This window comes from Erinaceus europaeus, chromosome 6, assembly GCF_950295315.1.
Source record: "Erinaceus europaeus chromosome 6, mEriEur2.1, whole genome shotgun sequence".
In the NCBI taxonomy this organism is placed as follows: Eukaryota; Metazoa; Chordata; class Mammalia; order Eulipotyphla; family Erinaceidae; genus Erinaceus; species Erinaceus europaeus.
In genome coordinates, this window is record NC_080167.1 from 4,043,715 (window position 1) to 4,065,755 (window position 22,041).

General features: G+C 56.3%; 1 protein-coding gene across 1 annotated transcript in view; it reads right to left on the bottom strand.

Moving 5' to 3' along the window:
* Nucleotides 1-1,416: 1,416 nt before the first annotated feature.
* Nucleotides 1,417-22,041, bottom strand: part of MYO18B (myosin XVIIIB) — a 69,267-nt gene continuing 48,642 nt past the window's right edge. Inside the window, 3 exon segments of the mRNA XM_060192661.1 lie at nucleotides 1,417-2,539; nucleotides 12,574-12,711; nucleotides 16,926-16,964. Coding sequence (XP_060048644.1) covers nucleotides 1,438-2,539; nucleotides 12,574-12,711; nucleotides 16,926-16,964 — 1,279 coding nt within the window. The 3' untranslated portion in view covers nucleotides 1,417-1,437.

Below are 22,041 nucleotides of genomic sequence, written 5' to 3' on the forward strand. Positions count from 1 at the left end.
CGCTTGGACCCGGAGACAGGCAGGGGAGGCCAGGGTCCCCGACAGGGGGTAGTCCTGCAGAAGAGCCAAGAGAGGGAGATGAGTGAGGATGTCCGAGGGTAACCGGCGTGATGGCAGGTTCTGAAGGGCCAGCTTGGGGGAGCAGGGGACCCTGCTTCTGCTGAGTGTACATATTATTATGCTAAGGACCTGGGTTCGAGTCCCTGCTCCCCACCTGTGTGGGGATGGGGGGATGATACTTCACAAGTGGTGAAGCAGGGCTCGCGGTGTCTCTCTGTCTCTGTACCTCTCTGTCTTCCTCTCCCCTCTCAATTTCTCACTGTCTCTATCAAATACAATAGAAAGGAAAAGAAAAAAAAGTCTTTTGGAAACAGTGGATTTGTAGAGCCAGCACCAAACGCCAGAGATAACCCTGGAGGCAATAAAATAAAAATAATAATAATAATAATAATAAAGATAAAGGGGGCTCAGTGGTGGCACCCCTGGTTGAGTGCACATTTTACCATAAACAAAAGACTTGGGTTCAAGACTCCAATCCCCACCTGCAGGAGGAAAGCTTTGCAAGTGGTAAAGCAGAGCTGCAGGTGTCTCTATGTCTCTCACCCTCTTGATCTCCCTGTTCCCTCTCTATTTCTGACTGTCTTGATCCAATAAATAAATAAATAAATAAATAAATAAAGATAATACATTTTTTTAAAAAGTAAAGAGAAATCCTACAGCCTTTAAAAAATAAATAAATGCGGGAGTCGGGCGGTAGCACAGCAGGTTAAGCACAGGTGGTACAAAGATCCGGAGGAAGGATCCCGGTTCGAGCCCCCGCCTCCCCACCTGCAGGGGAGTCGCTTCACAGGCGGTGAAGCAGGTCTGCAGGTGTCTGTCTTTCTCTCACCTCTCTGTCTTCCCCTCCTCTCTCCATTTCTCTCTGTCCTATCCAACAACGACGACATCAATAATAACTACAACAATAAAACAACAAGGGCAACAAAAGGGAATAAATAAATAAATAAATAAATAAATAAATATAAAAAGAAACATTGCTGGGAGTCCGGCTGTAGCACAGTGGGTTAAGCGCATGTGGTGCAAAATGCAAGGACTGGTGTAAAGATCCCGCCCGGTTCGAGCCCCCAGCTCCCCACCTGCAGGGGAGTCGCTTCACAGGCAGTGAAGCAGGTCTGCAGGTGTCTGTCTTTCTCTCCCCCTCTCTGTCTTCCCCTCCTCTCTCCATTTCTCTCTGTCCTATCCAACAACGACGACATCAATAACAACAACAACAATAACTACAACAATAAAACAACAAGGGCAACCAAAGGGAATACCTAAATAAATATTAAAAAATAGAAATCAATAAATGCATGAATAAATAAACAGGGAGACCCCAGGATGAGCCCTTTGTCCCCTCCGTCCCAGGGCCCGCGACCCCAGTCTCACCTGTGGTGGCTATTTCTGCAGGTACTTCTTCATGATGCTCTCCACGTCCTCGTCCCTCCTCCCTGCCCCACACTCCCTGTCCTGGGGCGCTGCTGTTGTCTCCCCGCCGTCCCCCTCCGGCCGGGGGATCCTGGGCCTGATGCTTCCGGGTCTCTTGAAGGACAGGCCCGGGGACGAGGAAGAGGATGAGTCGGACAGGTGTGCGGGGTCCTCCCTGGCCCCCAGGCTCTCCCTCGGTGCTGTCTGGATGCCCGCCAGGAGGCTGCAGTCGGCGTCTTCCGTCTCAAAGTGGATGCTGGGCTGCTGTGGCCGGTCGAGCCCGTCTGCAGGCATCCCTGGCATCCGGATGGCCGGGAGGAAGTTGTCAAGATCCACCCGGGTCTCCCTCTGCCGCCAGCTGAAGGGGCCGCTGGTCGGGCCGTCCTGCGTCAAGTGCACGAACTGGCGGTTCTGAAAGACCAGCGGCTCCTTCCCCAGTTCTGGGAAGCCTGCCTCCTCCAGGGAGGCCTCCAGACAGCGCCGCCGAGGACACAGGGTGGGTGACAGGAGCCTGTCCACAGGCGTGGCCGGGGTTGACTCCAGGAGGGAGTCACAGGAGCTAAAGCGGGTCTTCTGGCTTTCGGGGAATAGGGGGCTCCTTTCCCCACCCCCCAGAGGGATGCATCTCAGGCTGCTGGACCGCAGGAGACAGGGGGACTTCCCGGCAGAGGCGGCACCCACCGGTTCCAGGGGAGAGCCCCCACCAGATGTCGGGGAGGGGGCTCCCCGCTCGCTGGCCACCCTGGCCCTCCTCAGTGAGGCGGCCCCTGTGGTCCGGTAGTTGGGGACGGTGGGCCAGTCCTCCAGGCCCAGCTCCGGGCCCCCGCCCCGCTGGCCTCTCTTCCTCCGCAGCCCCTCCACGAACTCCGAGAGAGCAGCTGAAGGGCTGGGCAGCTTGTCACTGCCCGCGGGGGACGGGATTCTGCCGTCTCGCCGCAGCCCCCTACTGTCCCCAGAGGGACAGGGCTTCTGGTGGCCCAGGGAGGAGAGGCCCGATGTCTTGCTCCGCACGTCTCCGGCCTGGTTCAGGAAGCATGGGGTCCTCGTGGCGTCCCCGGCCTCCTCATCCAGCCTGCACAGGGAAGAGGCAAGTGGTCAGGACAGAGCACACGGCCACAGGGACACGGACGCTGCCCAGCTGGGGCTCCTCACGGTTTCCTGGGGAAAGGCCTCCATGGGCCCCGGCTCCTGTCTCCTGAGACACTTGCTCTGTCTGCAGAGAAAGCCTGAGAGAACGGCTTCCGTCAGCACACAGGAAATGAGGGGTGAGGGTGTGGACAAAGAGGGACTCTTGTTCCACTGCAGGTTGGGGTGTGAACTGGGGCAGCCCCTGAGGAAGACAGACCAGAGGGTCCTCAAACAAATAAAAACGGAAATATCTTACTATCCAGTGGTCCCTAGGCATTTATCCAGAGGACAATGAAACGTGTATCCAAAGGGACATAGACAGCCCTGTCTTCACTGATGCTTCATTCATTTATTTATCTGTGATCTATCTAGCTATTCATTGCCTCCACAGGGCTAGGTGCCGGCACTGTAATCTGTCGGTCTGCTTCTAATTCTGCTTCTAATTCAGACCCCTTCTGTTTTGATCATCACATTAGGTTCGTTTGCATTGCTTAATGCTGTGGTCTATTTACATAAGCACTGCTTTACCTGAGACCCACCCTGCCTACAGAGCATTGGTTTCGTCCCCACTGGTTTCGTCCCCATTGGTTTAGTCCCCACTGATTTCGTCCCCATTGGTTTCGTCCCCACTGGTTCACGCTCTGTTCCAATCCGCCCCCTTATCCTACATACACCCTTTTCCACCCTACCACTTCCTTCCTGGAAATTATAAATGCAGATTCTTTTCTGATCAGTAAGCATTGGATTGCGTTCCCGCTCAACCATGAGTTCCTGGTTGTCTCTCTCCCGCCCAAGAAGCTAGCCAGGCATACTGGCGCCCGAACAGGGACCGGCAATAACCCACTGCTCCTGGCAGCCATGTTTTCTATTTTATTGGCTAGGCCAGAAAGACATTGAGAGAGGAAGGAGAGATAGAGAGAGGGAGAGAGAAAGAGAGACACCTGCAGACCTGCTTCACCATTTGTGAAGCAACCCCTCTGCAGGTAGGGAGCCGGGGGCTCGAACCAGGATTCTGTGGGTGCTTGTTCTTAGTACTATGTGCATTTAATCAGGTGTGCCCACCACCCACTGCCTGGCCCCGTATAGCTGCATTATTCGCAATAGTCACTGAGCCAAAGAGTAGAAGCAACCTAAATGCCTGCCATCAGACGACTGACCACAGAAGTCATGGGGTACATGTATTCCATGGAATACTACTCTGCCATCAGTAAGTTGATATTGTATCCTCTGGGACCAAATGGACAGAACTGGAAGTGATGGTGCTTAGGGAAAGAAGAAATGAGAGACAGCTACCAGATGGCTTCGCTCATGTGGAGCCTGGAGAAATGACACACATGAACTTGAAAAACAGACAGACAGACAGACAGACAAAACCGACTTTCCCTAAGACCTTGTGAGAGCTGTGCTAGTTGCCACTGGGAGGAAGAGAACATTGCACAGATAAAGAAAGATGATCAATAACCACAATGCATGGTGACCACTGAGGCAAAAATAAATTCAGTCTGTGAAAGCCAGGAGCCATGTCTGGGTAGAGCCCTGGTGGGGGACAGAGAACAAGGACAGGTGTCCCCAAGGGGGAGGGACAGGGTCCAGAGTGTATTGCTCCCCAGAGGGCCACACACCCCTCTCCTCCTCCTGGGACATATGCTGTCTGTCTGTCAGGAGGCCCATGGGAAGCAGTAGGCCAGGGTCTGGTTCAGCAGGTGGGACGGGGTCTCTGAATGTCTATTAGGGGGCTAGCTCTCACAGTCCCCAAGCTCCCCACTGCCTCCAAAGGGATGGGAGCGCAGAAAAGGGTAACAGGAATGTGGGGAGCACTGGGCACCACTCATAAAAACACATCTAAGGGGAGTCGGGCGGTAGCACATCAGGTTAAGCGCACATGACGCCAAGCGCAAGGACCGGCTAAGGATCCCGGTTTGAGCCTCCGGCTGCCCACCTGCAGGGGAGTTGCTTCACAGGCGGTGAAGCAGGTCTGCAGGTGTCTCTCTTTCTCTCTCTCTCCCTCTCTGTCTTCCTCTCTTCTCTCCATTTCTCTCTGCCCTATCCAACAATGACATCAATAACAACAACAATAATACCTACAACAATAAAAAAAAATCAACAAGGGCAACAAAAGGGAAAATAAATAAATATTTTTAAAAAATAGTGAGGGAGTCAGGTGGTAGAGCAGTGGGTTAAGCACAGACGGTGCAAAGCGCAAGGACTGGCGTAAGGATCCCGGTTCGAGCCCCGGCTCCCCACCTGCAGGGGAGTCGCTTCACAGGCAGTGAAGCAGGTCTGCAGGTGTCTGTCTTTCTCTGCCCCTCTCTGTCTTCCCCTCCTCTCTCCATTTCTCTCTGTCCTATCCAACAAAGCTGACATCAATAATAATTACAACGATAACACAAGGGCAACAAAAGGAAATTAATTAATTAATTAAAAAAACACAAACCACTTCTAAGAGGCTGGGCAGTGGTGCACCTGGTTAAACGCACATAGTACAAACACAAGGAGCCATGTAAAGACCCGGGTTCGAGCCCCCTCCCCGGGCTCCCCACCTGCAGGGGAGGAAGCTTCACGAGTGGTGAAGCAGGTCTGCAGGTGTCTCTCTTTCTCTCTCCCTCTCTGTCTCCATCTCCCCTCTCCATCTCTCTCTGTCTTGTCCAATAAAATGGAAGGAAAATAAACGGCCGCCAAGAACGGTGGGTTTATAGTGCTGGCACCCAGCCCCAGTGATAACAACACAAAACAAAATCGCCAGAAGCGCTCTGCCAGGGAGCTGATGGGCAGCCCAGCAGCACGTGGTCACCAGCACCAACCACCTCAGTTAGGCACCACTGACACTTCCTGCAGCTCCGGAACCTTCTCTGCCCGACACCCCGCCAAGCCCACGCAGAGTGCTTGGGTCACCATAAGCCTCTGTTTCTCCTCTTTCTTTTCGCCATCTTAATCCCCAGCCCTGAGCAGCCGGGGGCAGCAGCACGCGGAGCTGATAGGAGTCATTTCCCTGCAGCAGGTTGATGGATGGGTCCTGGGTGGCCCTGCCTGGCATCTGTCATCTGTCACCAGGGAGGCTGAGCTGTGGTCCCCCTGCTGAGGCTGCTGGGGCAGGTGGGGAGCGGGAAGCACAGGGCCAGGCTGAGGGCAGGGGTGCTGGGCTGGTAAGTGCAGACGGGAACCAGGAGGGAAGGGACAGGAGGATGGAGGACAGGAGGAGAGAGGACAGGAGAGGGGACAGGAGGACAAAGGAGAGAGGACAGGAGGAGAGGGGACAGGAGGAGACAAGACAGGAGACAGGACAGGAGGACAGAGGACAGGAGGAGAGAGGACAGGAGAGGGGACGTGAGGACAGAGGATAGGAGGACAGAGGACAGAGGACAAGAGAGGGGACAGAAGGACAGAGGACAGGAGGACAGAGGACAGGAGAGGGGACAGGAGGACAGAGGATAGGAGGACAGAGGACAGGAGAGGGGACAGAAGGACAGAGGACAGGAGGACAGAGGACAGGACAGAGGAAAGGAGGAGAAGGGATAGGAGAAGGGACAGGAGGACAGGAGACAGGACAGGAAGAGAGAGGACAGGAGGACAAAAGACAGGAGGTGACAGGACAAGAGGACAGAGAACAGGAGGACAGAGGACAGAAGGAGAGAGGACAGGAGAGAGTGGAGAGGTGGAGAGAGGACAGGAGAAAAGAGGACAGGAAGCAGGAGGACAGAAGGAGAGAAGACAGGAGAAGGGACAAGAGGACAGGAGGACAGAGGACAAGAGACAGGACAGGATGACACAGGACAGGAGACAGGTGGAGACAGGAAGAGCCTAGTAGGCAGGTGTGAGGCTGTAGAGAAGGGGAGTAGAGGGGAGGGAGGAGGTGCAGGTGCACTGGCGGAGGGGGCAGGAAGGGGAGCCAGGCCCCAGAAGCCAGGCGGCACTGGGGGGACCTGAAGGAGGCGGCCATTGCTCTGGGCTGAGGCGAGGCCGTTTCTTTCAGCTGAATCCGCAGACTTTGCTCAGAAGCAGACACCCTGCTGCAGGCTTGGGGTGGGGTGGGGGGGGGGTCCACTCCTTTGCTGTCCCCTGGGGGCTCCCTGGTTGGATGAGGACTCCCCACCCCTGCACTCCCCCAAGGCACCCCCCCACAGAAACTCCTTGGCCAGTCCTGGTGACCACTTATCTCTGGGGCTCCTTCTGCCTCTGTGGCTCAGGGACCCTGTGGCCTGGAGACTTCACCAGGCTTCAGTTTCCACAGCGGTCACCATGGGGGAACTGGGCTGGCCCTGCTCTGGGGGGGGGGGGGTGGGAGTTGGTCTGCTATGCTCAGTGTTCTGTGCTCAGTGCTCACTGCTCCAGACACAAAATATTCAGAAACTGAAATTGAAATACTGTAAAAGTTAGATTAAAAATTCATTGAACAGTATAAACATTTTAGAGTACAGTATTGTGTCGATGAGGTCAAGTGAGCATGGAGGGATTTATTTATTATCTTTATTTACTTAATAGAAACAGCCAGAAATGGAGAGGGTTGGAGGAGGGAGAGAGGGAGAGAGAAAGACAGACAGACACCTGCAGTACTGCTTCACCACTCACAAAGATTTCCCCCTGGGGTTGGGGACTGAGGGCTGGAACCTGGGTCCTTGTGCATTGTAACATGTGCGCTCAACCAGGTGCGCCGCCACCCGGCCTCTTGAACGTAATTTCTCAGATGACTTTTCCTGTGTCTTTCAGAAACATAGTCCTGACCTTGTAAGGATGCAATGAGGGCTCTGGCCAGGTACCCCTATGATGGGCCAGCCGGGGACACATCTGAGGCCAGGCTTCCTCCCTCTGTCTCCCTCAGGCAAAGCCAGCAGGGTCTGAGACACTCCATCCCACTCCACCCCACCTCTCTCCATATTTTTTCCCATAGGTTCCTGCTCAGCTCTGGCTGATGGTGGTGCTGGGGATTGAACCTGAGACTTTGAAGCCTCAGGCAGGAAGAGTCTCTTTGCATCACCGATCAGTTGTGTATGTGTTTCAAAGTCCATTGGGCGTAAGCCTCTGAGGCCTGGTGTGAAGGCCCAGCCCGAGAATAGCGCCCCCCCGCCACTGCCCGCCCCCTCCTGTGTCCCCCCCCCGCCACTGCCCGCCCCCTCCTGTGTCCCCCCTGCCACTGCCCGCCCCCTCCTGTGTCCCCCCTGCCACTGCCCACCCCCTCCTGTGTCCCCCCCGCCACTGCCCGCCCCCTCCTGTGTCACCCCCGCCACTGCCCGCCCCCTCCTGTGTCCCCCCCGCCACTGCCCACCCCCTCCTGTGTCCCCCGCCACTGCCCGCCCCCTCCTGTGTCCCCCTGCCACTGCCCACCCCCTCCTGTGTCCCTCCTGCCACTGCCCACCCCCTCCTGTGTCCCCCCCGCCACTGCCCACCCCCTCCTGTATCCCCTCCCGCCACTGCCCACCCCCTCCTGTGTCCCCCCCGCCACTGCCTGCCCCCTCCAATGTCCCCCCCCTGCCACTGCCCACACCCTCCTGTGCCCCCTGCCTCCTGGAGGCTCCACACAGCTGTAATGACACCATGAATCATCCCGGCCATGCTGTCACCTCCGCATCTTTCATCCGCCCTCCGAAATTAAAGAGGAAATTAAAAATGTATCCGTGTTCTTAAGGACAGGAGGGGACAGGGGACACATAGCACATGTCCCTGTGAGATGTCCTGGAGGCTCACAGGGCAGCTGGGGACAGTCTGTGCCTGGGGGGTGGGTGGGGGGCTGCGACCATTGCCTTCCCCAAGCAGGGACCAGAAGGACTATTAGTCACGGGTGAGCAGCACTAGGGCTCCCAGGCTGGGCCCAACATGCTCCCTTCACTGCCCGCCAGACCCCCCCAGGCTCAAAGAGGGACAGCCACCTCAGTCCGTCCCCCTCGGGCAATGCTGAGTCTCCGGAGGTGGGTGTGGCAGCGGAGGTGACAGAGGGGCCAGTGCTGCAGGAAGTGGCAGGAAGCCAGGCGCCATGTTGGGGGGCTGCCCAGGGAGAGGGGTGCTCTTCCAGGGAAGGTGGGGTTGGCCCAGGGTCCCAGGGGTGGGATGTGGGGTGAGGAGGACACACCTAGTCAGGGCCACCTGGCTGAAAGAGGAGGCAGACAGAAGCCCGGGCAGCCAGGGGGCGTGTGTGAGGACAGGAACTGCAGGGGCCCAGCCTGCTGCCTGTGAGGGTGAGGCCCTGGCTCTGAGTGGCCACACCTACCCGCTCTGGTTTTGGGGAGAGGACTCTGGAGCCTGGCTCTGCTCTCTCCCTAAGCAGGTGCTAACCTTCTCTGGGGCGGGGGGGGGGGTTGGTTTCTGGAGTTTCATTGCTCTCCAGACTGATTTTGAATGAGACGTGCTGGGGGCCGGGTGGTAGTGCAGCAGGTTAAGCACTCATAGTACAAAGCACAAGGACTGGTGTAAGGATCCCGGTTCGAGCCCCCGGCTCCCCACCTGCAGGGAAGTCGCTTCACAGGCAGTGAAGCAGGTCTGCATGTGTCTGTCTTTCTCTCCTCCCGTCTGTCTTCCCCTCCTCTCTCCATTTCTCTCTGTCCTAGCCAAAATAATTGGGGGGAAAAAGACCCCCCCAGGAGCAGTGGATCTGTCATGCAGGACCGAGCCCCAGCGATAACCCTGGACGCAAAAAAGGAAAGAAGAGGAAGGGAGAAAGAGAGGGGTGGGGCGAGGGAGAAGGAGTCCAGAGCATCGGCCTTTCTCCACAGCAGGGGCCAGGCTGGAACCTGGCCAGTGCACATGGCAAAGCAGCAGCACCAGCGCCGTCCAGGCAAGCTACTTCTCCAGGCCCTGCTGACACTTTTTAAAATTTTTTAAAAAATATTTATTTATTCCCTTTTGTTGCCCTTGTTGTTTTACTGTTGTAGTTATTATTGTTATTATTACTGATGTCATTGTTGTTGGATAGGACAGAAAGAAATGGAGAGAGGAGGGGGAGACAGAAAGGGGGAGAGAAAGACAGACACCTGCAGACCTGCTTCACCGCCTGTGAAGCGACTCCCCTGCAGGTGGGGAGCCGGGGGCTCAAACCAGGATCCTTATGCCGGTCTTTGTGCTTAGTGCCATGTGCACTTAAGCCGCTGTGCTACCGCCAGATTCCCCCAAAAAAACCTTTTTAAAGGGAAAATGGCCTTTGGGAGCAGTGGATTCATAGTGCTGCAACCCAGCCCTGGTGATAACTGTAGTGACAAGAAAACAAACAAACAAGGGACAAATAAATACACAGTACTAGGCCAGTGAGATAGCTCTCTTGGTGAGTGCGTTGTTTTGCTGTGTGAGTGACCCCGGGTTCAAGTCCAGCTCCCACCTCGCCAAAGGTGCTGTGGGCTCTCTCTAAAATAAGATAAAACAAACAAATAAATACAATTTCTTTTTTTTTAAAAAAAGGATCTGCTGGGATGTCTCCGTCTCTGGAGGCAGAGGAAGGATGGGGGTGAGGGGCCAGGCGGTGACGCACCTGGTTAAGCACACACATTACAGTGAGCAAGGACTCAGGTTCAAGCCCCCGGTCCCCAGCTGCAGGGGGAAAGCTTCACGAGTGGTGAAGCAGGGCTGCAGGTGTCTCTCTGTCTCTCTCCCTCTCTGTCTCCTCCTCCCTCTCAGTTTCTTTCTGTCCTATCCAATAATAAAGAAAGACAAGCTTTAAAAATAAATGTACTATTGAAAGGAGGCGCACAGAGGGCACTTAACCTACTTTGAGAGCCAGCTGAGGCCCCATTTGTCCACATTTGCATAATGAATGAGCTAATTACAAAGGCGCCTTATCTAATCATTTAGACGGGCCTCACGTGACCTGTCCGGGCTTCCCGGCCACCGCAGAGTGACTGACTGCCTTTACCTGAAAGGAAGCCAGCACCGTCTTACACACAGACCCTGCCTGCCCTGTGGGCCTCTTTCTCCTTCCAGCGGGCAGGATCCCAGACAGATCTCCACAGGCAGGACAGGCGCGGGGCACCGTCCTGCAGCCAAGAGGCCTCTGGCGTGGTTCGTGCTACCACCGGAAAGGTCCCCCCGGTAAACAGACAGCGGAGTCACATTCCTGCCATCCCCGAGGCAGCAAACAACACAAACAGCAGCGATTAGCGGAGATTACACAGTCATGAACATCTCCACGATTACAGGACGGAGAGCAATTTGTACCGTAATCTCCGCGCCCCTGTGCTGCGTGGTCCCCACCCAAGGGCGACAGAGGAGAGCCTGGTGCCTGGAGCCACAGCCAGCACCCTAGTGCCACTGATTACAGGGGGACAGGCAGAGGCCGGCCGCTCAGGGTAAGTCAGATTTCTGTTCAGGATACACTGTTTCCTTTGCATTCCCCCAAAGAGGAGCCCAAACGCTGTGCTGTCTCCCCATCCTCCTTTCTCTCCTCCTCCTCCTCCTCCTCTTTCTCCTCCTCCCTTTCCTCTTCCTCCTCCTCTTCCTTTCCTCCTCCTCGTCCTCCTCTTCCTCCTTCTCCTTCTCCTTCCTCCTCCTTCTCCTGTGTCCCCCTTTAATCTACTGAACCTTATTATCTGCTAAGTTATTCTTAGAATTCTGCTAAGTTCACCACTGGCCTCTGGGGAGCCTTTCTGCCCCCAGCAGGGGTCAGATGAGCGGCCAGCACCTGGGAAGCCCTGGTGGCAGGTGCAGGCAGATGTTCTGAGACTCCTGAGCTCCAAGTGCCCCCAGCACCCCTAAACCCCCTCTCCTGGGGTCAGAGGCTACTCAGCGTCCCCAGCTCTTGAAGTCCTTGTGTTTGTCAGCTACTGCCGGGCGTGTGACTCCGAGTGGAGCCTCTATAAAGAAGCAGAGGCTGCTATGCTCCCTCTTCTGTTTTGGCAGTGACCTTCTTTCTCAGCCACACCAGAAGTGGCTGACAGACTCGCCTCTGGGGTCATCCGGCGTGGGTAGACAGGGCTCCTGGGAGGAGGACTCTGGGCAGGTAGGGTAGTGGCAGTACAGCTCAAGTTAAAAATGTAAATGTCGGGGAGTTGGGCTGTAGCGCAGCGGGTTAAGCGCAGGTGGCACAAAGCACAAGGACCGGCATTAAGGATCCCGGTTCGAGCCCCCAGCTCCCCACCTGCAGGGGAGTCGCTTCACAGGCGGTGAAGCAGGTCTGCAGGTGTCTGTCTTTCTCTCCCCCTCTCTGTCTTCCCCTCCTCTCTCCATTTCTCTCTGTCCTATGCAACAACGACAACAACAATAATAACTACAACAATAAAACAAGGGCAACAAAGGAAATAAATTTTAAAAAAATTAAAAAGTTAAAAAAAATGTAAATGTCAAGGCCCCGGGCGGTGACGCACAGGGTTAAGCACACATAGTACTAAGCGCAAGGACCGGCATAAGGATCTCAGTTCCAGCCCCCGGCTCCCCACCTGCAGGGGAGTCGCTTCACAGGCAGTGAAGCAGGTCTGCAGGTGTCTGTCTTTCTCTCTCCCTCTGTCTTCCCCTCCTCCCTCCATTTCTTTCTGTCCTATCGAAAAAAAATGGTCACAGGAGCAGTGGATTCCTAGTGGCAGCATTGAGCCCCAGCGATAATTCTAGAGGTTAAAAAAAAAGGGAACTCCCCCCCCACTCTGTTGTACTTAAAATCCTTGGGGGTGAGGTGGTGAGTCTCTCAGACAGACAGACAGGTGCAAAACAAGAGCCTCGACGTCTCACAATATTGTGAACCCACGTCAGCTCCGTCAAGGCTAAGCCAGTAAAATGACATCTTTGTGTTTTTGAGAAAGCACGCTGGAAGAATAGCTGAACTCAGGCCTTCCTATCGCCACAGGTCTTAGGCAGGTCCTGCCGCCTATTTCCTGGTTTGCAAACGAGGAAGCAGGGGCCCAGAGAGGGTGACTGGCCCACCTGCAATCAGTCGCAAGGCTGGGAGGTGGCAGGGCCACACTACACACCAGCTTGTTGGGGAGCCTGGGAGGTGGACACTGGCAGTTCAAGTCCAGCCTCCAGGGCTTGTCTGGCTGCACCAGGCCGCAGGGGGCCTTGGGGTGGGCTTACCGGGAGCCAAGGCTGTGGGTGCTCAGAGCTGACTGTCGGGAGGGTGTCCTCAGGGCGTCTGGGGGCAGCGACAGAGTACAGCTTAGCCAGGACTGCAGGCTCCCCTCAGCCTGGGAGCAGAACGAGGAGGCCGTGTCCCTGGAAGCAGAAGGCAGGGGGCGTCACACAGAAGCCCATGGCCACCTCGGCAGGACGGATGTGCCTCCCAGATCCCCGCCCGGTCTCCCCAAAGCTGTGTGTGTGGGTGCAAGGAGCGAGGAGGCCAGCCACAGTGTCAGACCAAGCCAGGCTGGTCCCAGGCTGTCAGGAAATTGTGAGGATGTGGTTGAGCTCGGTAGGGCTCACAAAGCACCCTGCATTCCTGATAGTATGGTCTATCTACATAATCATTGTTTTGCCTGAAAGATCCCCACCCATTCCATTTCTTTGATCTATCTTCTTTCTACCCTTGAGACCCTCCCTGCCTGCAGGGTAGTATTAATCCCACCAGTTAAAACCCTCGCAACAGTTGCTAAGGAAGTTTCTACCTTCCCAGCCCCCTTTTGCCTTTCTCTGCCCCTTTCCTAGCCATTTCCGTTTCCAACTTGCCACTTCCGGGTCTGCCCTTTAAAAGCCTGGGCTCTCTGACCAATAGAGATTTGCACTGTCTTACCACCATGTGTCTGTCCCTGAGTCATCTCCCTCGAATCACTGAGTGAGTAGCAACCCAGGCTGGCTCCGGTCGTGTTCTCTCCAACCCCAAGAGCATGCGCCCAGGAAGAGGCACCCCCCACGCTAGCCTGGCACCAGGTGGCATTAGGAAGTGCATGGTGGCCCTCTGACTGAAGCAGTCTACCTAGTAAGCATGACTCTTCCCTGGGGCCTCAAACTCTGACACAGGTATGCGGGCCTCGGCCGACTGTCCATCCAGGAGCGAGCTCTGGCACTGGCCGCCATGTGCCTGCTGCAAAGGTCTTAAGAGCTTGGTCATGGGGGGCAGGCAGTGGCACACTGGGTTAAGCACATGTAGTACAAAGTGCAAGGACCTGCACAAGGATCTAGGTTCAAGCCCCCGGCTCCCCACCTGCAGGGGAGTCACTTCATAGGCGGTGAAGCAGGTCTACAGGTGTCTGTCTTTCTTTCTCCCTTTCTCTGTCTTCCCCTCCTCTCTCCATTTCTCTCTGTCCTGTTCAATAAAGTGGAAAAACAGCCTCCAGGAGCAGTGGATGCACCGAGCCAGCACTGAGCCCCAGCGATAACCCTGGGGGCAAAAGCAAACCAGTAAATAAATAAGCTTGGTTGCATGAACTGGAACACTCCTGGAGTGAGGGGCTTTGTACACATGTCCCTCCGACTCTGGAGTAGCATGTGGGAGGCTTCTGGCTGGTGCCCTCACTCAAGGCTTCACAGACACATCTGCTCACAGGACTCTGGGAGCCAGGCTCCCCGGGAAGGAGCTAGAAGCAGGAAGCCAGCCATGACCCTGTGCTCAGCACCCCTGACCCCAGCAGGTCCTCAGGAGAATGAGGAGAGAGTCTTGCCTCATCTCTGCAGGCATGAGGGAAGGCATGGGGGGTGATGTGCCCACCTTAGCTGCATCTTGCCAGGAAAGTGAGGACTGTGGGGGCCAGGCGGTGGCACACCTGGTTAAGCGCTCACATCCCAGTGTGTAAGGACCTGGGATCAAGCCCCTGGTCCCCACCTGCAGGGGGAAAAGCTTCATGAGGGGTGAAACAGGGCTGCAGGTGTCTCTCTATCTCTTTCCTTCTCTGTCTCCCTCCCCACTCTCAGCTTCTCTATCTAATAAATATTTTTATAAAAAAAAATGATCCCGCTTAGAACCTCCGGCTCCCCACCTGCAGGGGAGTCGCTTCACAAGCGGTGAAGCAGGTCTGCAGGTGTCTGTCTTTCTCTCCCCCTCTCTGTCTTCCCCTCCTCTCTCCATTTCTCTCTGTCCTATCCAACAACAATGACATCAATAACTACAACAATAATAACTACAACAATAAAACAAGGGCAACAAAAGGGAATAATAAATATTTTTTTTAAAAGTTAACATATAAAGCCAAACAAATTGTTGACTAACCGTGAACCTAAAGGCTGGAATAGTGCAGATGAAGATTTGGGGGTCTCTGTTTTGTAGATAGTTAGTAGGCCTATTTTAGTTATAGTCCAAAGAGCCCGTGACTATACTAGTTTTCTTCCCCCTGAGCCTGACACCTGATATGCAGGTGGATCCTTGCGCTTTGCGCCACCTGCACTTAACCCGCAGCGCTACCACCCGACTCCCTATGTTAACTCTTCTTTCAGCCACCAGGTTCCAGATGCTACCATCAAGCCAACCGGACTTCCCTGGGCAGCCCACTTCACCAATGTGTCCTGGAGCTCCGCTTCCCCAGAGCCCTGCCCCACTAGGGAAAGAGAGACACAGGCTGGGAGTGTGGATCCACCTGTCAACGCCCATGTTCAGTGGGGAAGCAATTACAGAAGCCAGACCTTCCACCTTCTGCATCCCACAATGACCCTGGGTCCATGCTCCCAGAGGGATAGAGAATGGGAAGGCTATCAGGGGAGGGGATGGGATACGGAGTTCTGGTGGTGGGAACTGTGTGGAGTTGTACCCCTCTTATCCTATGGTTTTTGTCAATGTTTCCTTTTAATAAAAAAAAATTATATAATAAAAAAAAGAAAAAATAAAAAAAGAAAGTGAGGGCTTAGCCACACAGAGGCTGGAAAAAGCAAGTTTAGGTAGAAGGGACACCGACGCACAGACGGGATGTCCGTAAGGGCTGGCGGTGTGATGTGGAACATGGATGCTCCCCGTGAGGAGAAAGAAACACACAAGCGAGGGCCGCAATGTGCAGATGAGCAGGGGTCGCAACAGTCTGCTGGGAGGAAACGGGGAGCCCTGGAAGGTATGTGGGCACGATGAGGCTTGGGCCTCGTAAAGTATGAAACGTGACAGCTCAGGACTGTGTGCACCGGGTTGTAAGTCACAGGCACAGAATCTGCACTCCTGTGGGCACTGCTGGTCATTGCCTCCCTCTCCCTCTCCCTCTCCCTCTCCCTCTCTCCCTCTCTCCCTCTCCATCTCTCCCTCTCCCTCTCTCCTTCTCCCTCTCCCTCTCCTTCTCCCTCTCCCTCTCTCCCTCTCTCCCTCTCTCTCTCCCTCTTCCTCTCTCTCTCCCTCTCTCTCTCCCTCTCTCCCTCTCCCTCTCCTTCTCCCTCTCTCTCTCCCTCTCTCCCTCTCCCTCTTCCTCTCTCTCTTCCTCTCTCCCTCTCTCCCTCTCTCTCTCCCTCTCTCTCTTCCTCTCTCCCTCTCCCTCTCCCTTTCTCCCTCTCTCCCTCTCCCTCTTCCTCTCTCTCTTCCTCTCTCCTCTCCCTCTCTCCCTCTCTCCCTCTCTTCGTCTCTCCCTCTCTCTCTCCCCCCTCTCTCTCCCTCTTTCCCTCTCTCCCTCTCTCCCTCTCCCTCTCTCCCTCTCCCTCTCCCTCTCTCCCTCTCCCTCTCTCCCTCTCCTTCTCTCCCTCTCTCTCCCTCTCCCTCTCTCCCTCTCCTTCTCTCCCTCTCTCTCCCTCTCTCTCTCTCCCTCTCTCTGTCTCCCTCTCTCCCTCTCTCCCTCTCCCTCTCTCCTTTTCCTTTTGCCTCCCTCCCTCTCTCTCTCCCCCTGTCTCCTTCTCCCTCTCTCCCTCTCCCCTCTTCCTCTCCCTCTCTCTCTCTCCCTTTCCCTCTCTCCTTCTCCCCCTCTCCCTTTCCCTCTCTCCTTCTCCCCCTCTCCCTCTCCCTTTCCCTCTCTCCTTCTCTCCCTCTCTCCTCCCTTTTCCTCTGGGTTTGTCACTGGTGCTCAGTGCTGGCACGTTGAATCCACTGCTCCTGGTAGCCATTTATTTATTTATTTATTTACCATTTTATGGGAAAGGACAGAGAGAAATTGAGAGAAGAGGGTAGAGAGGGAGAGAGAAAGGCAGACACCTGCAGACCTGCTTCACCACTTGTGAAGTGTTTCCCTGCAGGTGGGGAGCTAGGGGCTCAAACCTGGATCCTTGTGTGAGTCCTTGTGCTTCATACTGTGTGCACTTAACTGGGTGTACCACCTCCCAGCCCCTCACACTTTGAATTTTATTTACTATTGGATAGACAGAAGGAAATTGAGAGGGTAGGGGGAGATAGGGAGAGAGAAAGACAGAGAGACACCTGCAGCCCTGCTTAACCCCTCATGAAGCTTTCCCCCTGCAGGTGGGGACCAGGGGCTTGAACCTGGATCCATCACTGCCTGCCCCCCACCACCACTGGTCATTCTCCCAGGGGTCAGGCACATTCTCTGTGCTGGCTGGACGTGGTGTACACCACTCGGTTCGACCTCTGGTTCACTTACGTCTCTTTCTTGCCACCATAGTCCACCGCCGTCTTCACGCTGAAGGACGTACAAGACAGTCTGTTAGTCCCTGATTTCAGGAGCCGGGGAACCTTGTATCTTTATTTGGGGAGGGTATTCCATTATTTTCATTGCTGCCTGACCGCTCGCAACATGTTTCGTTAGTGCCAGACAGGGAAGCCTAGATGCCTGTGACATCGGCAGTGTTCTCCTGTAACCTGGTCTTGTCCACTCTTCTCGCTCAGCATCTTGCTGACAGAAACCTGCCAGGCATGGGGGCGAACTCAGCTGGGCTTGGCTTTTCGCGGCCCCGGTGACGCCGAGGCAGAACGATTCTCTGCCATCAGCCTTGCGCCCGGCCTTGGCTGCTGTGTGAGCTCAGGCTGGTCTCCTGCCTTCTCTGAGCCTCCCCTGCAGCTGCACAGAGAGAGGGTTGGAGAACGCGGGGTTTGTATTATTCAGAACATTCATCCCAGACGGGCCTGCTGGACCCAACACTCTCGGCTGATCCAGGAATCAGAGGTCGTCCATGGGTCACCACTCCGCCCTCTTCCCTAGAGACCCCGGCCCAGGGCCCAAAGGATCAGCAGACGTTGTTGGGCCAGGAGTAGAGGGGGCTGCCTGCCTTCATGCCCCTCCCTGGCTCCCCAGGAGTAAGCTACACAGCGCTGGGGGCAGCTCCCAGCAGCCTGAGCTGCAGTGCGGGCTCTGTGCAGGAGCAGGCTGGCAAGGCCCCTCAGCTGGGCGTCTGGCTTTCTGAGCACGTAGCTGTGCCTCCAGCCTGGAAGGCTCGCTGCTCTTGCTCTAATTCCCTACATGGAGAAAAGCGACTTCTCGTAATTTGAACAAGTCTCCCCAAGCACCTCACCTTGTGCTGAAGCACCTCTCTCCCTCTCCCTCTGGCTCTCTCGTTCTCTCTCTCATTCGCTCTCTCAGTGGGTCTGAATCCTAATGGAGAACTCCTCAGCTGCAACCCATCCTTAGGGGCTCCAACAGGAACCCCTGACCCTGGGTGGGTGATGGGCAATTAGGAGGGAGAGGGGGGCGGCAGGGGCGGTGGGCTGGGGCTCAGGGCAGGGCCCTTGCACCTGTACTGTGAGCAGAGCTGGCCCCGCTCTGTGCTGATTCCCTGCAGAGAATGGAGACTTCTCCTCTGCCTCCTCTCCCAGTGCCACCTGCAGAGACCCCCCCCCCCCAGACTCCTGCTCCCGGTCCCGGAAGTGAACAGGGAGGCCCCGGCCCCTGGGAGTCAGATCTCCTCTCTGAAGCAGCACAGGGCTCCCCACACTGCTGCCCAAGGCCAGGGGCTTTGCTGTCTGGCCAGCAACATCAGATTCAGAATAATCCCTGAACAAGAAAGCTCCCATTTCCAGTTCACAGGAGATTCAGAAAAATATCCTGGAGTCCACCCTGCCCAGGTTTTGGGGGAGCTTCAAAGAATGGGGGGGGGGGCCTTGGGGAATTGTGGGTCACTTTGAGAGGATGAAAGGTGGAGGCAGAGGAGGAGGACGGGGGGAGGAAATGGAGGAGAGGAAAGCCCTGTTTCTCTCTCTCTCTCTCTCTCTGTCTGTCTCTGTCTGTCTGTCTATCTGTCTCTCATTTCCAGGGTTATTGCTGGGACTTGGTACCAGCACTATAAATCCACTGCTCTTGACCATTTTTTCCATTTTATTGGACAGAACAGAGAGAAATTGAGAGGTGAGGGGAGATGGGGGGGAGAGAGAGAGAGAGAGACCTGCAGACCTGCTTCACCACTTGGGAAGCTTCTTCCTTGCAGGTGGGGAACAGTGTGTGTGTGTGTCAGAATCGAATCTGGGTCCTTGTGCAGGTCCTTGAGCTTAGTCCTATGAGTGCTTAACTGGGTGCCCCAGCACCCAGCCCCCAAGCCCTGTCTTTTTCTTCCTTACCCAGCACCCAGCCCCCTCGCCCACACTTCCTCGTGTCCCCCGGGGTCCCAGGCTGCCTCCCTGCAGATGCCTTCCCTGAAGGCCAGCCCTCAGCCCCATGCTCCCTGCAACAGCTCTCTGCCCCCAGGCCCTGAGTGTGTCCCAGTGCTGTGCTGGCTTCTCCCTGCATATTCCCTCTCTCTCTCTCTCTCTCTCTCTCCCTACCAGAGAGCAGGCTCCTCAGAAATGTTGTGCTCACACCTGTGCCCTCTGTCTGCTCTGATATCTAGGAATTCTGGGGGAGGTCTTTCCCTACAGCCTGACCTCACGCAAGTTCCCCCCACCCTCCGCTAGAGAACTGGGGGGGTCACAACAAGAAGGAGGAAGCAGGATGGTAGAAACCAGGGTGCAGTTCTGGTGTGTGTGGGGGGGGCGATGGGAGGAGTGTGGAAACTCACAGGGCAGCCTTTTCTCATGCCAAGTCATTGCAGGGTGGACCCCACAGCACCCCCCAGAGACAGAGCCCCAGGGAGCACCCCAGAGAGAGAGCCCCAGGGAAGCCTGTTCAAACCCCACCCTGTGCATCTGGAAGCCTGGCTTGGCCTACATTGCTGGCTGTCTCTTCATGCGTATAACACTCTGTCTAAAGAAACACCAACACCAGGCACACCCTAAGCGAATGTGACAGCCACACAGGGCGGGGACAACAGCACCAAGAGAGGGAAGCACCCGGGACCCAGGGCAGGGTGGCCTCACAGCCTCTGGGCACAGCACCACCAAGGCGGACATGCCCACGGCCCCTGGTGCAGAGTGGCGTGCTTGGGGGCCGGCGGAACTGAGCCGAGGGCCCCGCCTGGCATGTCAGGCCTGTTGGCACCATGGGACACCCCCCCCACCCACTCACAGAAGCTCATGCTTTGCAGGGGCTGTTCCCAGGCCCCAGAGGTGTTTGCACCTGCTGCTCTGAGACCACTGGACACCTCGCCCCAGCCCGAGATGCAGTTGAGGGTCCTTCTGGCTTTGGAAGCTGAGAGTCAAGCACTGTGCAGAAGCTGGGGATCCGAGAGGAGGGCGCCAGAATGCCAGCAGCAGTGGAGAGCGAGGGACCCAGGATAAAAGACGGTGACATGCAGACGGACACTGGGACTTGGGGGGCCAAATGGCGGCACAGCCACTTAAGCGCAAGGCCCCGCACAGGGATCTTAGTCTGAGCCTCCAGCTCCCCACCTGCAGGGGAGTCGCTTCACAGGCGGTGAAGCAGGTCTGCAGGTGTCTGTCTTTCTCTCCCCCTCTCTGTCTCCCCCTCCTCTCTCCATTTCTCTCTGTCCTATCCAATAGGAGGTAAAGTAAAAGAAACAAAAAAACTTGGGACTTGGATTCCATTTCTAGGAGTTCCAGATCCCGGTGCTCAGAAGAGCAGGAACAGTCCAGGTGACGGGGAGCTTATCTCCTGATAAGGCAAGGAGGCTCCTGGGAGGGGGAGGGGGAGGGCAACTGCCCATCAAGGTCCCACAAGAGAAGCTGAGAGTGACATCGGTGACACATTGCTGCCACCAGGACGCCAGGTGAGTCTTCTCCAGGCAGCAGCTTCTCCTCTCTTCTGGGCTTCCTTCTCTCCTCCTCCTCTCCCTCCTCTTCTACATTTCCTCTTCCTTAGTCACCACTCTCTTCCTCCTACCCCCCCCCCCAAGCGCCCCTCAGTTCTGGCTGCTGGTGGCCCTAGAGGCCGAGCCTGGGCTCTCTCCTGGGCATGACATCCTGTCCTTCACTGCTGCGCTGTCTCCCGGGTCCTGCTCCGTGCTGCCTGCCTGCTCCACCCCATGCCCACCCCTCCAAGTGTGGGCCCTCAGCCTCTCTTAATTTCCCAGCCATTTATGAGGAAAGCAACTTCTTCTGAACAAGTGAAAAATGGTCCAGAATTTCAGCCCACTGGCAAAAAAAAAAAAAGACTAGGTTCCACAGCCTTTAGTTCCCAGCGAAGCCTCATCATGACACGGTGAGGACCAGGGTGGGGTGGGGGGTGTCTCTAGTCTCTGTCTCTCTGCATGGGGAGATCTTGGGGGGGGGCACAAAGCACCAGGGAGCTTCTGCCCAGCCCAGGAGGGGGTTGCCCCAGTGTGGGGTACCGGGGCACAGCTGACAGTGGCAGGCTCCAGCAGACGCCAGTGTGTCTCCTGCCTTCCTGAGCATCAGACTCCTGGGGGTTCGTTTTCTCTCCAGGAGGCATGGAGGACTCCGGTCCAGATGCCGGCTCATTCTGCTTTGCACCCCCTCCCCTGCCCACCTGTTGATGGCCACACTCCGCAGCTGGGCGGCAGCTGGCCTGCTTTCCCTGCGTTGAAAGCTCTGGGGAGGAAGCATGGTGACTCTGGGCTCTAACGTGGTGCCAGTTTGCTGTGCCACCTTGAACTACAGGGTCCCCGTGTGGCAACCGAGAGAGGGCTGGGTTCTGGGGCTTCTGGTGGCTGCGTAAGCCGCAGCGTGCACCCTCCCTGCAGGTGGAGACCCTGGGGTGCAGGTGTGTGCAGGGGCAGCCATCCTTACCCATGCCCCGTCTTTCCCTGCTGCCTGGGCATTGCCGAGGGGCTCGGGACAGAGCAGAAACAGTTGATGGGCAGCTCCGACTCTCACACACACCAAGGGGTCTGTGGAAGAATCCTGGAGCCCAGGACACTGGGGGCCTCTCGCGAGGTGGACAGCCCGGGCCTGTGGGTCCCGCCGGGGGCAGCAAGCCTTCCCAGCCAGGCCTCTGACCCTGACCTCCAGCTGTGTGTCCTGTGAGCAGACCTCGTGGGAAGTGGCCACCCAGGACCCCAGGACGGGGACAGACAGTCCCTGCAGGGCTCTTGGGGTCTCGCCCAGAACAAGCTGCCCCTCCACCAGCCCTTCAATGATCCCCGGGAAGCCAAGGGGGGCCTGTGAGGAAGCATCCAGCCGGCAGGCCAGGGGGCCAGACCTTGAATTCCAGAGACGCTGAGGGAGACAGGTAGCCTGCGGGCATGTGCCCTGTCTGCCCTGCAGATGGGAGGCTCTGGCCAGGGCTGTACATGAGCTCATCCAAGGCTACCCGCTGGAGCCCACGTGGCAGCTGCACCCCCCAAGATGGAGTCCCCTACCCAGACACCAGGTGATCTCAGGATAATGAGGGGTACACACCAGCAGGGAAGACTCCAGGCCAGCCTGCTACCCCTCTGCCCCCAAACACCCCAGTCTCTCCAGAAGAGGGGACC